The sequence below is a fragment of the Psammomys obesus genome, unplaced genomic scaffold, assembly GCF_907164565.1.
Source record: "Psammomys obesus unplaced genomic scaffold, mPsaObe1.curated_primary_1811, whole genome shotgun sequence".
NCBI lineage: Eukaryota > Metazoa > Chordata > Mammalia > Rodentia > Muridae > Psammomys > Psammomys obesus.
This window is the reverse complement of record NW_026585504.1, coordinates 10078279-10096224: the sequence shown is the minus strand read 5'-3', so window position 1 is coordinate 10096224 and position 17946 is coordinate 10078279. Positions and strand designations below refer to the sequence as shown.

The 17946-nt window shown below is 38.0% G+C and overlaps 1 protein-coding gene across 1 annotated transcript in view; it reads right to left on the bottom strand.

Annotated features, from left to right (window-relative positions):
- Positions 1 to 15361, bottom strand: part of Fam227b (family with sequence similarity 227 member B) — a 176970-nt gene extending 161609 nt beyond the window's left edge. Inside the window, exons 1-3 of the mRNA XM_055619228.1 lie at positions 15263 to 15361; positions 13267 to 13320; positions 6674 to 6905 (exon numbers count right to left, since the gene is read on the bottom strand). Coding sequence (XP_055475203.1) covers positions 6674 to 6905; positions 13267 to 13320; positions 15263 to 15361 — 385 coding nt within the window. The remainder of the gene's footprint in view (positions 1 to 6673; positions 6906 to 13266; positions 13321 to 15262) is intronic.
- Between the last annotated feature and the right edge of the window lie 2585 nt (positions 15362 to 17946).

The window sequence follows — 17946 nt, the reverse complement described above, 5'->3', positions numbered from 1 at the left end:
CATCCAAATCAACAAAATCAGAAATGAAAAGGGGGACATAAGGACAGATAATGAGGAAATCCAAACAATCATTAAGTTTTACTTCAAAAGCCTGTATGCCACAAAATTTGAAAATCTAAATGAAATGGACAATTTTCTTGATCGACTCCACTTACCAAAACTGAATCAAGACCAGGTAAATCAATTAAATACTCCTATATCCCCCAAGGAAATAGAAGCTGTCATCAAAAGTCTCCGATCCAAAAAAACCACAGGGCCAGATGGTATCAGCGCAGAATTCTACCAGACCTTCAAAGAAGGGATAACTCCAGTTCTTTTCAAACTATTCCACAAAATAGAAACTGAAGGAACATTACCAAACTCATTCTATGAAGCCACAGTCACCTTGGTACCTGAACCTCACAAAGACCCAACAAAAAAAGAGAATTTCAGACCAATCTCCCTTATGAACATTGATGCAAAAATACTCAACAAAATACTTGCAAACCAAATGCAAGAACACATCAAAGATATTATCCACTATGACCAAGTAGGCTTCTTCCCAGGTATGCAGGGTTGGTTCAATGTACAGAAATCCATCAATGTGATCCACCATATTAACAAACTGAAAGAAAAAAACCACATGATAATCTCCCTAGATGCTGAAAAAGCATTTGACAAAATCCAACATCCACTCATGTTTAAAGTATTGGAGAGATCAGGGATAAAATCTAAGCATAGTAAAGGTAATATACAGCAAGCCTATAGCCAACATCAAACTGAACGGAGAGAAACTTAAAGCAATCCCACTGAAATCAGGGACAAGACAAGGCTACCCACTCTCTCCATATCTCTTCAACATAGTTCTGGAAATCCTTGCTAGAGCAATAAGACAGTTGAAGGAGATCAAGGGGATAGAAATTGGAAAGGAAGAAGTCAAATCATCACTATTTTCAGATGATATGATAGTATACCTGAGTGACCCCAAAAACTCTACCAGGGAACTCCTACAGCTGATAAGCACCTTCAGCAAAGTGGCCGGATATAAAATTAACTCAAAAAAATCAGTAGTCCTCCTGTATACAAAAGACAAAAGGGCTGAGAAAAAAATTAGGGAAACAACACCCTTCACAATAGCCACAAATGACATAAAGTACCTTGGAGTAACCCTAACCAAACAAGTCAAAGACTTGTATGAAAATAATTTCAAGTCTCTGAAGAAAGAATTGGAAGAAGATATCAGAAGATGGAAAGATCTCCCATGCTCATGGCTTGGCAGGATAACATAGTAAAAATGGCCATCTTACCAAAAGCAATCTACAGATTCAATGCAATTCCCATCAAATTGCCAACACAATTCTTTACAGACCTGGAAAGAAAAATTCTCAACTTTATATGGAATAACAAGAAACCCAGAACTGCTAAAACAATCCTCTACAATAAAAGATCTTCTTGAGGTATCACCATCCCTGATCTTAAGTTGTACTATAGAGCAATAGTTTGAAAAACTGCATGGTACTGGCATAGAAACAGAATGGTGGATCAATGGAACCAAACAGAGGACCCAGAAATAAACCCACACACTTATGGACACCTGATCTTTCACAAAGATGCCAAAACCATACAACAGAAAAAAGATAGCATCTTCAACAAATGGTGCTGGTCCAACTGGATGTCTACATGTAGAAAAATGAAAATAGATCCGTACTTATCGCCCTGCACAAAACTGAAGTCCAAGTGGATCAAAGACCTCAACATAAAACCAGACACATTAAATCGGCTAGAAAAAAAAGTGGGGAATACCCTAGAACTCATTGGTACAGGAGAAAACTTCCTGAACAGAACACCAACAGCACAGGCTCTAAGAGCAACAATCAATAAATGGGACCTCATGAAACTGAAAAGCTTCTGTAAAGCAAAGGATATACCATCATCAAAACAAAGTGACTGCCTACAGATTGGGAAAGAATCTTCACCAACCGTTTATCTGACAGAGGACTAATATCCAGTATATATAAAGAAGTAAAGAAGCTGAAAAGCAGCAAACCAAGTAATCCACTTAAAAAATGGGGAACATCTGATAGACTAAGATCAGAAAGAAGGAGAGGAATACCTCCCCTATCAGTGGTCTTGGGGAGGGGCATGCATGCAGAAAGGGGGAAGAGGGTGAGACCGGGAGGGGAGGAGGGAGGGGCTTATGGGGGGATACAAAATTAATAAAGTGTAATTAATAAAAAAATTTAAAAAAAAGTAAAAACAAAAAAAATGGGGAACAGAGCTAAACAGAGAACTCTCTGTAGAGGAATATCTAATGGCAGAGAAACACTTAAAGAAATACTCACTGTCATTAGCCATTAGGAAAATGCAAATCAAAACAACCCTGAGAGTTCACCTTACACCCATCAGAATGGCCAAGATCAAAAACTCAAGTGACAACACATGGTGGAGAAATTGTGGAGAAAGGGGAACCCTCCTCCATTGCTGGTGGCAATGTAAACTTGTACAACCACCTTAGAAATCAATCTGGCGCTTTCTCAGACAACTAGGAATAGCACTTCCTCAAGATCCAGCCATACCACTCCTAGGCATATATCCAAAAGAGGCTGAAGTACTCAATAAGGACATTTGCTCAATCATGTTTGTAGCAGTTTTATTTTTAATAGCAAGCTGGAAACAACGTAGATGCCCCTCAACTGAAGAATGAATGCAGAAATTGTGGTATATCTATACAATGGTGTATTACTCAGCAATGAAAAATAAGGAAATCATGAAATTTGCAGGTAAATGGTGGGACCTGGAAAGGATCATCCTGAGTGAGTAGTCCCAGAAGCAAAAAGACACACACGGTATATACTCACTCATATAGACATACAACATAGGATAAACCCACTAAAATCTGTACATCTAAAGAAACTAAGCAAGAGAGAGGACCCTGACTAAAATGCTCAATCCCCATCCCGAAATGCAAAGAGGATGGACATCAGAAGAAGAAGAAAACAGGCAACACCCTCGGAACCTGCTACAGAGGGCCTCTGAAAGCCAGAAGAAGAAAACAGGCAACAACCTAGGAACCTGCTACAGAGGACCTCTGAAAGCCAGAAGAATAAAACAGGAAACAACCTAGGAACCTGCTACAGAGGGCCTCTGAAAGCCAGAAGAATAAAACAGGAAACAACCTAGGAACCTGCCACAGAGGGCCTCTGAAAGCCTCTGCCCTGCAGACTATCAAAGCAGATGCTGAGCCTGATGGCCAAATGTTGGGCAGAGTGAATTGAATCTTATGTAAGAAGTGGGAAATAGTAAGAGCTGGAGAGGACAGGAATTCCACAAGGAGAGCAACAGAACAAGAAAATTTGAACACAGGGGTCTTCCCAGAGACTCATACTCCAACCAAGTACCAGGCATGGAGATAACCTAGAACCCCTGCACAGATGTAGCCCATGGCAGTTTAGTGTCCAAGTGGGTTACATAGTAATGGGAAGAGAGACTGTCTCTGACATAATCTGATTGGCCTGCTCTTTGATCACCTCCCCCTGATGTGGGTAGCAGCCTTACCAGGCCACAGAAGATGACAATGCAGCCACTCCTGATTAGATCTGATAGATTAAGATCAGAAGGAAGGAGAGGTGGACGTCCCCTATCAGTGGACTTGGGGAGGGGCATGCGTGAAGAAGGGGGACAGAGGGTGGGATCGGGAGGTGAGCAGGGAGGGGCTTATGGGGGGATACAAAATGAATAAAGTTAAATAAAAAAAACTTAATAAAATGACTCTGAGATTACATTTTATACCCGTCAGAATGGCTATGATAAAAAAAAAACTCAAGTGCCAACAGATGCTAGCAAGGATGTAGAGAAAGGGGAACCCTCCTCCAATGTTGGTGAGAATGTAAACTTGTACAACCACTTTGGAAATCAATCTGGCACTTTCTCAGAAAATTGGGACTTGCTCTTCCTCAAAACCAGCTATACCACTCCTGGACACATACCCAAACAATGCTCTACTATGTTCATAACAGCTTTATTCATAAGAGCCAGAATCTGGAAACCACCCAGATGTCCCTCAACAGAAGAATGGATACAAAAAAATTGTGGTACATTTAAACAACGGAATACTACTCAGCTATTAAAAACAAGGAAATCATGAAATTTGCAGGCAAATGGATGGAAGTAGAAAAGATCATCCTGAGTGATGTAACCCAGAACCAGAAATACATGCATTACATATAATCATATATGTAATATATATAATATATGAGTATATATATCTAATATATATTACATATATGTATATATTATATATACATATATGTAATAAATATATATTACATATATATACTCTATATAATATATGGATATATGCCATTTAATACAGGAAACCATACTACAATCCACAGACCTAAAGACACTAAATAACAAGGAGGACCCTAGGGAGATTGCTTAATTCTCATTCAGAAGGGAAAATAGAATAGACACTGGAAATGGCTGAAGAGAGGGAACAGGACAGGAGCTTACATAGATGTCTTCTGAAAGACTTCACCCAGCAGGGGATCAAAGCAGATGTTATGACTCACAGCCAAACTTTGGGCAGAGCACTAAGACTCTTGTATGATTGGGGGGCTGGGGTGGATAGAAGGACCCAGAGGGGGCAGGAGCTGTGCAAGAAGACCAACAGAGCCAACAAATCTGGGTCCAAGGAATCCTGCAGAGACTGATGCACCAACCAAGGACCGTGTATGGAGAGGACCTAGATCCCCTGCTCAGATGTAACTGATGGAGAGCTCAGTCTCCATGTGAATCCCCTAGTTATAAGAGCAGGGGCTGTCTCTGACATGGGCTCTGATGCCTGCTCTTTGATCAGTTCCCCCTGGTAGGCCAGCCTAGCCAGGCCACAGAGGAAGAGGACGCAGGCAGTCCTAATGAGGCTTGACAGGCTGGGGTCACATGGTGGGAAGGAGGGCTCCCCTTACTGAGGACTAGGGGAGGGTAAGGAGAAAAGAGGGGAAGAGAGGAGGGGCCAGGAGGAACTGAGGGTGGGGCTTGCAAGCAGGATATAAAGTAAATAAATTATTAAAAATAAATAAATAAATTAATTAATTAAAATGGTCACCCTGCCAGAAGCGATGGACATATACAGATTGAATGCAATTACAAGCAAAATACCAAGACCTCTCTTCACAGTTAAAAAAAAAAAATCTTTCCCAGCTATACCTCAGACAGGCATTAACATAAAGAAATTACAAAGAAAAGAAGTTATCCTTCTCAAGCCCTGAAACTTCTGATGAAGAAACAAGCTAATTAAATGAACAGAAGAAGTGAAAATGGCCATATTTTTTAAAGTGTTCAACATCCTTAGTCATCAGGGAATACAAATTAAAAATACTTTTATAAATCACTTATCCAAATCAGAATATTGATTGTCAAGAAAGCTGACTAAATGTTGGTGATGACGTGGAGAAAGGAGAACCCTTGTTTATTGCTGGAGGGAGTATAAACCAGTGCAGCCATATGGAAATCAGTATGGAAATTTCTCAAAGAAACTGCAAACAGAACTACCGTATGACTCAGCTATACAACTGCTGACTCAAGAGTCTCCACATCCTACCACAGGGACAAGTGGTTATCCATGTTTATTGCTGCTCAACAACAGGGAGATGGAATCAGCCTAGATGCCTATCGGATGAATGGACCCAGCCTAACACCCATCAGATGACTTCATGTCTACACAATACAATTGTAGTCATCAGTAAGGAGAAATAAAATTATTGCAGTCTGAGAACATGGATGGAATTGGGTGACCTATTAAGTGAAGTGACCCAAATCAGAAAGAGAGCAGTTAAGTACTCACTCATGCAGTGTGAACAGAGCCTGCACCGCCTCATGTATGGACAAACAGGCGTGGCCAACTCAAAACACTGGAGAGGAAACGGAGGGTAGAAAGCAGCGCTGCTGGCAGGGCTGAGAAGCAGGAGGTACAAGTTTTGTGAAAGTAGAAAGGGGAGGAGGGGGGCTGAGAAGACCAAAGGGGAGGCGGCTCTACTGAAATACGCTTTGCTTGAAACGTATGTCGTGATATCGAATATTTTGTATGCTGATTTTAAAGAATTGAAGGGTAAGATACAGCTGCTATTATTTACAAATTATTCTGGAAGTACTAATCAGTACAATTAGGACGAATGTTACATAAATACTAAGGAAGAAAACATCGTCGCTTGAGGATATGCGCCTCCATTCAGTTCTTCTGAGCTGACTACTACACGTAAGCGCAGGCTAACCTCAACCGCATGGATCCGCTCTCACTCCCTTACTTTGGTTTCTACATTCACTATTGCTTGAGGCTTGCTTCTTAGAGCGTGAATTGGTGCATTTCGTTTCCCCGAATCTCTGATGTTTTGCTACCTCTGTTCCAGTTTAACAAAGTTCCTAACTGTCTTAGGTTTGTTCCAGTAAAGCTCTCTTTCAAACTACATACTTAGGTCTATCTTAAAATATTTATTAGGTCCTGTTGGATGATAACATTTTTAAACATTCAGTTTTAAGGTATTTAAACTCTGGAATTTCATTCTTCATGAGAACACGCACAAGGGAAGCATCCACAGACAGACAGACAGACACACACACACACACACACACACCCAAACATGCACACACCCCACTGACCCTTACTTTTTTTCACATAAAAAAAAATAGATCTTACTTTTCTTGGAAATCATTTTGTCACAGTCAAATAAATTGGAGGAATGGCGTTGCAAAAGATGTTCACATTCCTTTAATCTTGACTCCATGGTGCCGAAAATTTCAAATACTTGAGGAACATTGGTCCATAGATGAGTAAAAATAGAAGTAAATGAACTCTCCTCTTCTAGTTTTTTCATAGCGTCTTCCCGTGTATTAATATTTTTAAAAAAAACATTCCTGGGCCAATAATCCTGCAGAAATACACATTTCACATCATCCTGAATAAATTTAAATCACAGTTTAATGACTTAAAATTAAAATTTTATCCTACAGCATTTTTTTTATTAAATGTTTTAAAAATGAATTTTGAAATAATTAAAAATCTCACAAAAGTTGCAAGAATTTTCTAAAAACATGACTTGGGGAATCATTGGAGTATAAGTTGCTGTTTTGATGGCACATTATCTTTGAAAAAAGTGAAAGCATTCTCACATAAAATAGCATTATAAAAATCATAAAATTAGTCTTAATGCATTTCCCCACCTAAATTAAAAACCTATTGAAATTTCATCAGTTGATTAAGCAATATATTTTATAGAAAAAAATAATAGAATTTAGAATCATAAATATTCGAGATTCAATTTTTTTAGTATGAGTCCATTGCAGTTTAAAACAACTCCTAAGTATTTGGTTGGGAGGAAAGTGAAATAGGAGGCACAGAGTTGTTTTTCACTTCTATTTTCCTCAGCTTTACTGACATATAATACAAGAAATTTTACACAGTTATTATAAATAACATGTTGTCTTAATATCTGTATGTGCTATGAGATGACCAATCAAATATAGAGTGAAGAGCATATTCGTTGCTTCACATAGGTTTTGCTGTTTTTTTTTTTAATGGTGAAAAATTGAATATCAACTGCTGTCTTGGAAATTCTAAAATATATATTAACTAGAGCCACCTGCTGTCCACTAAATCTCCAGAAGATATTCACATTATATAATAGAAATTTTGTATCCTTCAATCCATTTATTCTCTTCTTTACACAAGCCTCTGGAAACTATTAGGCTACCCTCTGCTACTGAGTTCCCCTGTTTTAGATTCCTTGTGTGAATAGAAAATGTAACAACAGTCTTTCTGTTTATTTTATTTAGTATTTTATTTTATTCAGTCTGGTTTATTTTATTTAGTATTTTTCTAGGTTTATACACATGACTGCACATCTTTTGCATGGTTCAGGGGTGTCTTAAAAAGTCATAAGGAATTATACTATTATCTAACTTAAAAACCTCTGTAATACACATACATCTGTGTATAAATATACTTGTATAGTTCAAATAACATTTTCTCATTTGAGCGGTTAATGCTCCCTTTATGAGCCAAACACCATCTACCAAAAACCCAACATCAGACATGAGAAGCTCTCTTTGAATTGTTGGTCAGGGCTGTCCAAGAAACTCCCAAAACATACAATCTATTGCTGTTGCCTTTGGTTGGCCAAAGGCAAAGGGATTTATGCAAGAGGGTATACATTTCAAAGGCATGACCCAGAGGCCCCTGATCTATAACTGATCCAAAAACCTTCTCTCTAAGGAGCAGTTTTCATGGTTCCAGAAGGTACCAAGCAAGCTTCCAAAGGAGGGAGGTAACCAACAGACTTACCTAACTGTGATGCCTATGAACCACAACAACAACCAGAATGGCAAAATAACCCTAAGTGTTCATTAGTGGCACATACATTGGTGGTAACCAATAGCTCTTTAATCAGACTTAAGATGTGGTTAACAAGAGGGAAATTATGCCTGGTACTGGAAGCCTAGCCATCTACCCAGGTTAGTAAAATTATGAATCTTGGAGGAGAACCTACATATTCTACTTTTTTTTTATTGCTTGAAACATAGTTTGTAGACCATTTTATTTAAATATATGAACAACCAATGGGATACTGCAATACAACTAAACTCTTCACATCTTAGGAGTGCAGGGAGGTAAAAAAAAAAAAAAAGTAAGACTGTTGGTCTTTGGTAGACTGGGACATAGAGATACAGATACATGTTTATGTAGGTAAAAGGGCAGAGGCCCAGGTGAAATTTCCCACCCCATCTTACTTTTTAAATCAGCATAATCTCTAACTACATTCTTAATGTTATTCCTTATACCCACAAATAAGTACAGTCCTCACGCCTCATCAAGGAAACTTCTCTTTGCAACAGATGGAGACCATTACAGAAAACCAGAGCCAATCAAAATATATAGTTGTGGAGACCATTCCCAATGAATACATCTCCAAAACAGCTCTCTCACCTAAGGCTTGGGCAAAAATGAAGAAGAAGGAATACAAAGATTTTAAGAGCCAGAGATCATGAAGTTTGCAGTGGGATTGTGTCTCTTACAATCTTCGCATTCTTTCTTCATTTTCTTTAGATGAGGGAGGTGTTTTGGAGGTGTATTCATTAGAAATGGTCTCCACAATTATGTATTTTAATTGGCTAAACCCATAGTTACACTAAAAATAAGCCAAACAAGGACAACAACAATAAACATGCTGAAGTGGACAGGACATAAGCTCATGATTCCTCAACCCTATACAAAGAACTCGAGGCGTCTAAAAAATGCTTAGAGTGGAATAGTCTTCCCCAGAGAAAAGCACAGCAAATGATTATCCAACACCAAATGGTCATCCCTGAATACATATATACAAGTCTGAGCGGGTTATATTTAGGAATAAATACATGTACATATATGTAACAACACTTAATTTTTAAAAGTTCACAAGTTTAAAAAGGAACAAAGAGAGATATGTGGGATGGTTTGGAGGGAGAATAGAGAAGGGACACATGATGTAAATATACCATAACCTCAAAAATAAACAGCTGGGACACAAAGTGAATAAACTGAAATTAATATAAAAATAAAAATTTAATTAAAAAATAAAGGAAGTAGTAAAATAAGAAGCCTCTTTTCTGAAGAGAAAAAGTGGATGGAGTGAAAAGAAACCACACAGATTGGAAGAGAATTTTTTCCAGCTAAGCATTTGATAGAGGATTAATACCCAGAATGTACAAAGAACTCTAAAAACAGAGACAAGGAAACAAATGACCCAATTAAAAATAGGTTGTGGATCCAAACATAGAGTTTTCAAGATGCAGAAGTACTACGAAATATCTTTGAAAGTGTTCAGCATCCTTAGCAATTAGATTAATGCAAATTAAATCCCCAGTCAGAATAGTTAGGATTAAGAAAACAACTGACTGCAAACTGGAGCAGCCACTATTGAAATCTGTGTAGAGAATTCTCAAAACGTTGATAGTAAGTCTAATATGTACCACCCCTTTGCATATGCCCAAAGGGTGTTACATTATACGTCACAGATAATCATGTTCATTGCCACTCTATTAACAATAGCTAGGACATGGAAACAACCTAAATGTCCTTCAGTAATGGATGATGAAAATGTAGTACATATCCACAATGAAATACTATTCAGCTTTTAAACAATAACATAAAATTTTGTAGGTTAATAGATGGAGCTAGACAAACTCATCCTGATGAAATTATCCAGACCCCCAAAAGGCAAATATTACATGTTTTTCTCTTATATATGGATGTTAGCATTTAAGTCTTCTATAGGCATGCTACAATCCATATAACCTCAGAGATTAGGTTTCAAGTGAGGGACCAGCAGGAAGAAGAGGATGCTCCAAGAAAGGGAGAATAAAATATAGAGTTCTGGAGAATGGAAAAACAAGTGGGAGACTAGAGTGGGAAAACTAACAGGGGAGGGGGATGGATTAGAGGGGTAGAGAGAGAATATAGAAGGGACAACTAACACTAAAGGTCATTTGAGAGGATCTTATAGAAATGTACTACCGTGGAAACGTCATAAAATATATACTTGTATGAAAGAAATATAAATGGAGCCACCAAATAACAAGGAAGACAATATCCCAACTGGACATTGTTTGACACCATGTGAAACCTCCACTGCCAGGAATGGGATATATCTATTTGAATCTTTGGCCAAAGGAGCCCCAAACATCTCAGGCTATACCCATGGCTATTGGTTACTCTTAATTAAATGATGGCAAGGTCCCATTGCTGAAAACAACACTTACATATCTCATCAAATAGGGAGAAGTTGAGATAGAGCCTGACTAGAGCCTTCACCCCTGCTGACTAGCGTTCATGTTACTGGAAGGTATTCTTCACCCTAGCAGAGGAGAAAGATAACCACCAACTCGGCTATAGACCCTGCAATCTACAACAGTGACCTGCCTACAAGATATGTTGCTACAATAAGATCACAAGTGTTGTGGGAGTGGGCTACCACTGTCTGCTTGGATTTAAGGCCTACTCCACAAGCCACCCATGCCTGTCATTGTTCCTTGGGGAGTTATGAACATCAGATTGTGTGAATCATGGGCCTAGGGAAAAACAAACACTATTGTTCTGCTATAGGAACATAGGAATAAAATGACCCCTAAAGACATTCTGCTATGCCCATAGACCACTGCGTCATTCAGTCATCATCAGAGAAGCTTCATTCTGCAGTAGACGGAAACTAACAGAGAGACTCACAAATGAACAATATGCAGAGAGAGATTTTGGAACACTAAGTCCTAAATGGGATGGCTTCATTAAACACCTCCTTTCAAGCCTCAGGAATCTATGCAAAGAGGAGGAAGAATGATTATACCCCCCAGAGAGGATGGATGAGTTCAAAGAAATTATGTACATACGAACAGATACAGCATGATGGATGTACATATGAACTCACAGACTGTGGCAGCAAGCACAGGACATGCTCAGGTCCACATTGAACTAGATCTCAGTGCTGAGAAAGGTAGTGGATACGGGCTATCTGCAATTTACCCCCACTTGCAAAAGAAAAAGTAGTTTTCTCCAGTGGAGACTCATTTGGGCATATCAACCAGACTTAAAGGTAGGCCTCAGGCCTAGCAGTAGATAAACAACACAAAATGAACTCAATGGTATTTTTGTAGACTTTTTTAAAATTCAAATTGCTTTGTTTGGACATTTTTCTGTCTTACCAATATTTTACTTGAATATGATAGCTTCTGATTTTTGTTTTCATGATGGGTGTGTGAGTGTTGTTTGTGTTTTTAAAATTTTGCTTTGGTTGTTTTGGCTCTTGCTTGTACACTTTCTAAACATAAAGAGAAGGAAAGGGTGTTAAGTTGGTTATATGGGGAGGGAGAAGGATCTGTGAGGAGTTGGGGGTGGTGGGAATCTTGATCTAAATGTTTTATATGAAAAAAGTTGTTTTCAGTGAACAACAAAAAAGAAAACATTTAGAAACTGATTTTATTTTATTTTGCTCTTAAATGAAATTCTCAAAACACTGGGACAAAAGTATTCATTTAAATAAACACAACACACACATGATTTTCATTGCCAATAGTTTAGTCATAACAAATTGTTTCTATTTCACATACGTGGGAATAAATTATTCATACTTCAATCTACTGAATTTGGACAGGCCTCACCGAGAAGCCACTTTTTGCAGCACTCTACTTTATTTGGGGTATTAATGCCTCCACCTCTTTTCCAACCTCTCAACCCTAAGGAGAAGAAAAGTTAGTGGGGAGGGAGGGTTCCCTACTTCTCCCAGCTGTTTAGGGTCAAGGGGTTCTTTTAGGGCTATACCAGTCTTCATCTTCAGCAAATGCAGTCAACAGTCTCCTCCAAGGCCGCTGCGTCCCAAAACGTTTATTTCCATTTGTCTGCTCCAGAGCACCACACCATCCACCTTCTGGTTCTCTCCAAACTGCTGCACGCCACATGCCAACCCCGCAGGCCAAATGACATTTTCTGGGCTCTCATTTATGTCCTCAGAGCTGCAGACCATGCCCTTCTTTGTGCCACACATGGTGGGCTCCATTTGCTGACAATGGAGACTGACATAGCCCTAAAAGAACCCATTGACCCTAACCAGCCGGGAGAAGTAGAGGCCCTCAGTTTGGTAGGGAGGTTGAAGCCTCAAATAAAATAGTTTTTTAAAAGAGCACTACAATCTTTTCTATCTTTTAAATTGACGTCTTTATTCCAAACTTTATCTGACATATCTCAATGTATGTAACAAATATTAGACTCACATTTGCAAATGAATGAAATTGCCAAATTCTCGGGGAAACTCCTTAGTAATCCCAGTAAATCCAGAAAGACTCATTAACAGTTACACATAACAATGGAAACTGGAGTTTCCAAATGAAGGCACACTTTAATATTTTAATTTGATTCAATAATGAAGGAATATTGATGTAAGTTCTTTGTAAACTATCTGTGAGTATTAATTGGGATGAGTGGCTAAATAAAGGTAATTGTCAGATTATCTTGAAGGCATAAATTCATAAGACAAAAATCTTAGGAAAGTACACAGAATTGTATGTATAGGGCTAATAGTTTTTAAGAATGAAAACATTATTGTTAAGAGGAACTTAAAATGACATAGAGTCCACTAAAAAGAAATAAATATGTGCAAACATTTCCCTTTTTGAAGCAAAGTTTCCTGAATTTCTATTTTTCTTTCCATAGTTGATGTTTTTAAAAAGCTTGTTGGCAGAGAAACGAGGGTAGGAAGTTCTACTCACCCAGTTTTGACACTTTAAGAATTCTTCAAAGCTCCGTGGAGGCTCTTTGCATTTCTAATGAAGCAAAAGCAGTAAATGGCATTAATCCTGATTTTACTTAACATATATAACCCACTAAAGCAAAATTTGGTACTTAAGTTAGAATTTTTAGTGTTGTAAGATATTATAATACATTCATTTGTATACTTTGTAAAGTCCAAGTATTTTGAAAAAGGACAGAAAAAAAAAATTCAACATGAATCTTGCTGAATGCTCTCATTTCAAATTCCAATAAGAGTTCCAAGATATTCTGACTTATTGTAGATTGTATCCATAATAAACTCAGAGCCAGGAATATAATAAATATTCCTCTTGCTGACAAGAAAGCCACAGGAGTGGAATTGTGAGTATACTATGGAGGCTTCAGGCTAACAACCCATAATCCCATTTTATTGTGCAGTAGTTTCTCTGAAACTACAATAGACTAATTTTATCAAAATAAAATTTAAATTCTTCTTATAGAGACTTTGTACACATTCCTCCTTCTGCTTAGATATTTCCCTGTGTAAAAGCTCTCTCTTAGACCTGATAAGCTAGGATCAGATGGAAGGGGAGGAGGACCTCCCCCATCAGTGGACTTAGAGATAGGCAGGAAGGAGATGAGGGAGGAAGAGAGGGAATGGGAGGGAATAAGGGAGGGGGCTACAGCTGGGATACAAAGTAAATAAACTGAAATTAATATAAAAAATAATAAATAAAAAAGAAAAATTGTAACACAAATAAAACAAGTCAAAGGGGGACTTGAGGAGATGAAAAAAAAGTCACTTTTAATTAAAAGATTGAAAATAAGGCCTAGATACTACCCAGAAAGACCTGTTTTAAATACAAAACATCCACAAAGACAAAAACAGAAAGTCACTTTTTTTCTGAGAAGGCTTCAACCTTCAAACCTTGCAATATTTCTTCATGGTAATATTGAGCATATTTGTGTCTTCAAGGAGAGAGAGACTATGTACATCAGAGCCAAATCACAAAATTATAAACAGCGGCTCTAACAGGTATGTAAGTACTTATTATACATATCACTTTAGGAATAGGTGAGTCAATAAATGGGAGACATATCTTGGTATTTAAAAAATAATAACATGTGCAGAGAATGAAAATACAATGAGGAGGAACCAAAGAAAGGGAAAGAGACAGAAGAATCCAGAAGTCTAATACCTTAATAAGTAATGACAGCTGGAAAGAATAAAATCACATTTTAGTTTGCTAAAACACTTATTCCACATTCACCTATTAAATGGTCCAGTTTACAAAAGCACAGGGCTACACTTTGTAAAACTAATTTACACATTTGGAGTTAAATGGACAATTTTATACTCTTCATACTATTTAAAATATATGAACATCACTAAACATGCATTTAGCAAATGATAGTAAAATAATGTAGGCAAAACATTACATAATACAACACGAATAAAATGAAGTCAAGTCAGTATTAAGGAAAACATGAAACTCTGGGGCTATGCAGATTGAGAAAGAGATAAGAGGAATGGTGTATACAAAAGGCTTAAAAATAAAACAAAATAAAATAAATGTTTTATTTTCTTTTAATGGCTACCAAAGTATTTCAATCATAAACTGAAAACAGTAGCACATTTTACTTGAAACAAAAGAGAAAGTTAATTGAAGGAGTGAAGCATGCATAGGAAACTCTCAGCCAAGTTCAACATGAAATTCACTGTCTGAACTAAAATGAAAAGGAGGTAAGGAGTGAGAAGGTGAATGAACACCTGCTTTCCGTTAGTAAAAATCAGGAGACACTGGTAATCATGACAAGTCAAGGTGATAATGCTTTATTCCAAACTTATCAAAGCACGACGCTATTGCAGGGCTTCTCAGCATCAGGCTTGGTTCAACAGCAGGGCAAGCTTATGACGCCAGCCTTGCTGGTGACCTGAGATCTAGACAGAAGCACAGTCTACAAATAAGAACAGATCCACGGCAGCTTCCTCACCTTAAGCACAGGTTTCTGTGTCAATTGACTCTTCCCTTGGCCTGTCATGGTGGAAAAAACGTGAACATCAAGAGAGGTCTGCTGGGTCTTAGATGCCATTATGAGTTCAGGCCAAAACTGGAACAAACTAGAAAGACACCCAAATGCAAGAGCTGATGACTCAAACAACTCATTTGCATCACCTTCAAGCCTTGCTTATGAATTTTGTCAACAAGCCACAGTAGAGGAAGGGCATACATAGACTAAAACTAGACAGACTGGTATATTCTTACAGTTTTGAATTTTGGAACATGATCAGAATTGAAAACAAAATTCTGCACTTCAAACTTCTCTTAGGTCAAATATAAAAAAAAAAAAATAGAAGTAATTAGAAGAGGTTGGAGGTTGAGTAAATTCCAAGTGAACTCAGTCCAATTGAAGTTGCAGTTACCCCTAACGCTCAGCTTAACTCAAAGAAGATTCTAGATCAGCCTTTCACTCTAAGAGGGTTCTGGATCAGCCTTTTCTTTAAAAGCCCAAGGAGGAAAAAAAAAAAAAAAAGACTTGTGCTCTCCAAAACTAAAGATGATTCTTTTTGTTTGTTTTTTATTTTTTTTAAGACATAGTTTCTCTGTGTAGCCTTGGCTGTCCTGAACTCGCTTTATAGATCAGGCTGGCCTCAAACTCATAGTAGTCCCTTTGCCTCTGCCTCCTAAATGCTGGGATCAAAGGCATGTGCCACCAGCCTGATTAAAACTAAAGATGATTAAATCTCAGTGTTCTACAGTGATTGCTATATAGTGTTCAATGGTAACACAATTACAGAACAACCCCAAGGAGGAAAAATAGGATCCACAATCCAGAGAAAATGCTGTCAATATAAATCTGGTATCTAAGAAAATACTTATTGTAATGAGCAGACAAGGACATAAAAGTACTGTAAATATATTAAAGATGCTATAACGTAGGTTTAGTAACACTAAATAAAGAAATGGTGATGGATCTGGTGGCACAGAACTGTAATCCCAACTACTCAGCAGGCTAAAGCATAAGGATTCCAAGTTTGAGTTCTTCATAGGCAACTTAAGAGACCCTGTCTCAAAACACAGAGAGGGAAGCCTTTGCTCACGGCAATGGATTCAACTTCTATTAGGGTCTTTTGGATTAGAGCAAGAGACATTAAAACTCTTGTGAATAATTTGGGCCTGTTCTGGGGTAAACGACTCTGAGTTAGTCTCTCTTCTTTTATGCACCATGGCCACCCTAATTCCTATCATTTTGAATAAGCTTTTCCTCAAAGACTTTATGTAACTGGAGTAACCAAAATAAACAGCCTCAGGCTTCTGAACTTGACATTATAGCTACAAGGTCCTTAATGGAAGTCCATGGTTCTCGTGTAATACTGTAATGTATAATATAACTGAAGTTTTTTTGCCTGTTTTATATTTGGGGAGCTCGAGACACTTGCTACTTGTGTTACTCCTCGTGTCGACCCCAACATTCTTGGTCATGTCTTTTGGCTACATTGAGTAAAATACACTAGTAAGTGATTTGTCATGCCAACAGTAGCATGTACTTACACACGGCTAAATCATAGCACACTGCCCACTTGGCACACCTTCCTGGATGAGCGTCACTTGTGTGTGGCCGGCAGCACAGTAAGGCTATTTATACCGTCTTCACCATGAACATGTAAGGAACTCTTTGCTGTGACATAACACAGGATCACGAGGACACAGCCTTTTCAGATTGGCCTTTTTACGTTAATAATAGGCGTTGAAGTCTTTTCAGACCTTGATAGCTCATTTTAAAGTATAGTATTTTAATTACTTTTTTGAGACCTTCATACAATGCATTGTGATCATATTCACCTCCTCTCCCGACTCCTCCAAGATCTACCCTCTTCATTCTCAACTTCCTACAGCCTCACTTTGAGTTTTCATCATCTTCAAAACAAACAAACAAACAACAACAACTCATCTAGTCAGATTTCTGTTTCACAACTATTCTTGGGAGTGAGGCCTGTCCTGGAGTATGATTTTGTGAATCACCATGCTTTCTATATTGTCAGATAAACTGTGACCTCCATTCCTAGGAGGCATCCAAAAGACTGAAAATAGAAACCTGTGACCTTGGCCTTACTATTTCTTCTAACTGGGGAAAGCTATGTGGATCTTTTGTGAGAAAGGTTTGTTGTACTAAGCAATGCTTTTCTGTGGTTCCCGCGATAACAGTAAGCTCACTATGTTAGTTTATCTTAAGGCTTCAAATTCTTTGATAACCCTTTGGGAAATGGAACTATGTCCCCTTTCCTATGAAATGGACAGACCTAATATCTCACTTGCAACCAAAAGAATAGGAAAGAGGAGACACTTGTAATGAGCAGACAAGGACATAAAAGTACTGTAAATATATTAAAGATGCTATAACGTAGGTTTAGTAACACTGAATAAAGAAATGGTGATGGATCTGGTGGCACAGAACTGTAATCCCAACTACTCAGCAGGCTAAAGCATAAGGATTCCAAGTTTGAGTTCTTCATAGGCAACTTAAGAGACCCTGTCTCAAAACACAGAGAGTTTTTGAGTATAGGTAAAAATAGACATGCAATTTCAGCCTTCTTTGCAGCATTCCACTTGGAGTCTGTCCTGGTTGGTGGTGTGTGTGTGTGTGTGTGTGTGTGTGTGTGTGTGTGTGTGTGTGTG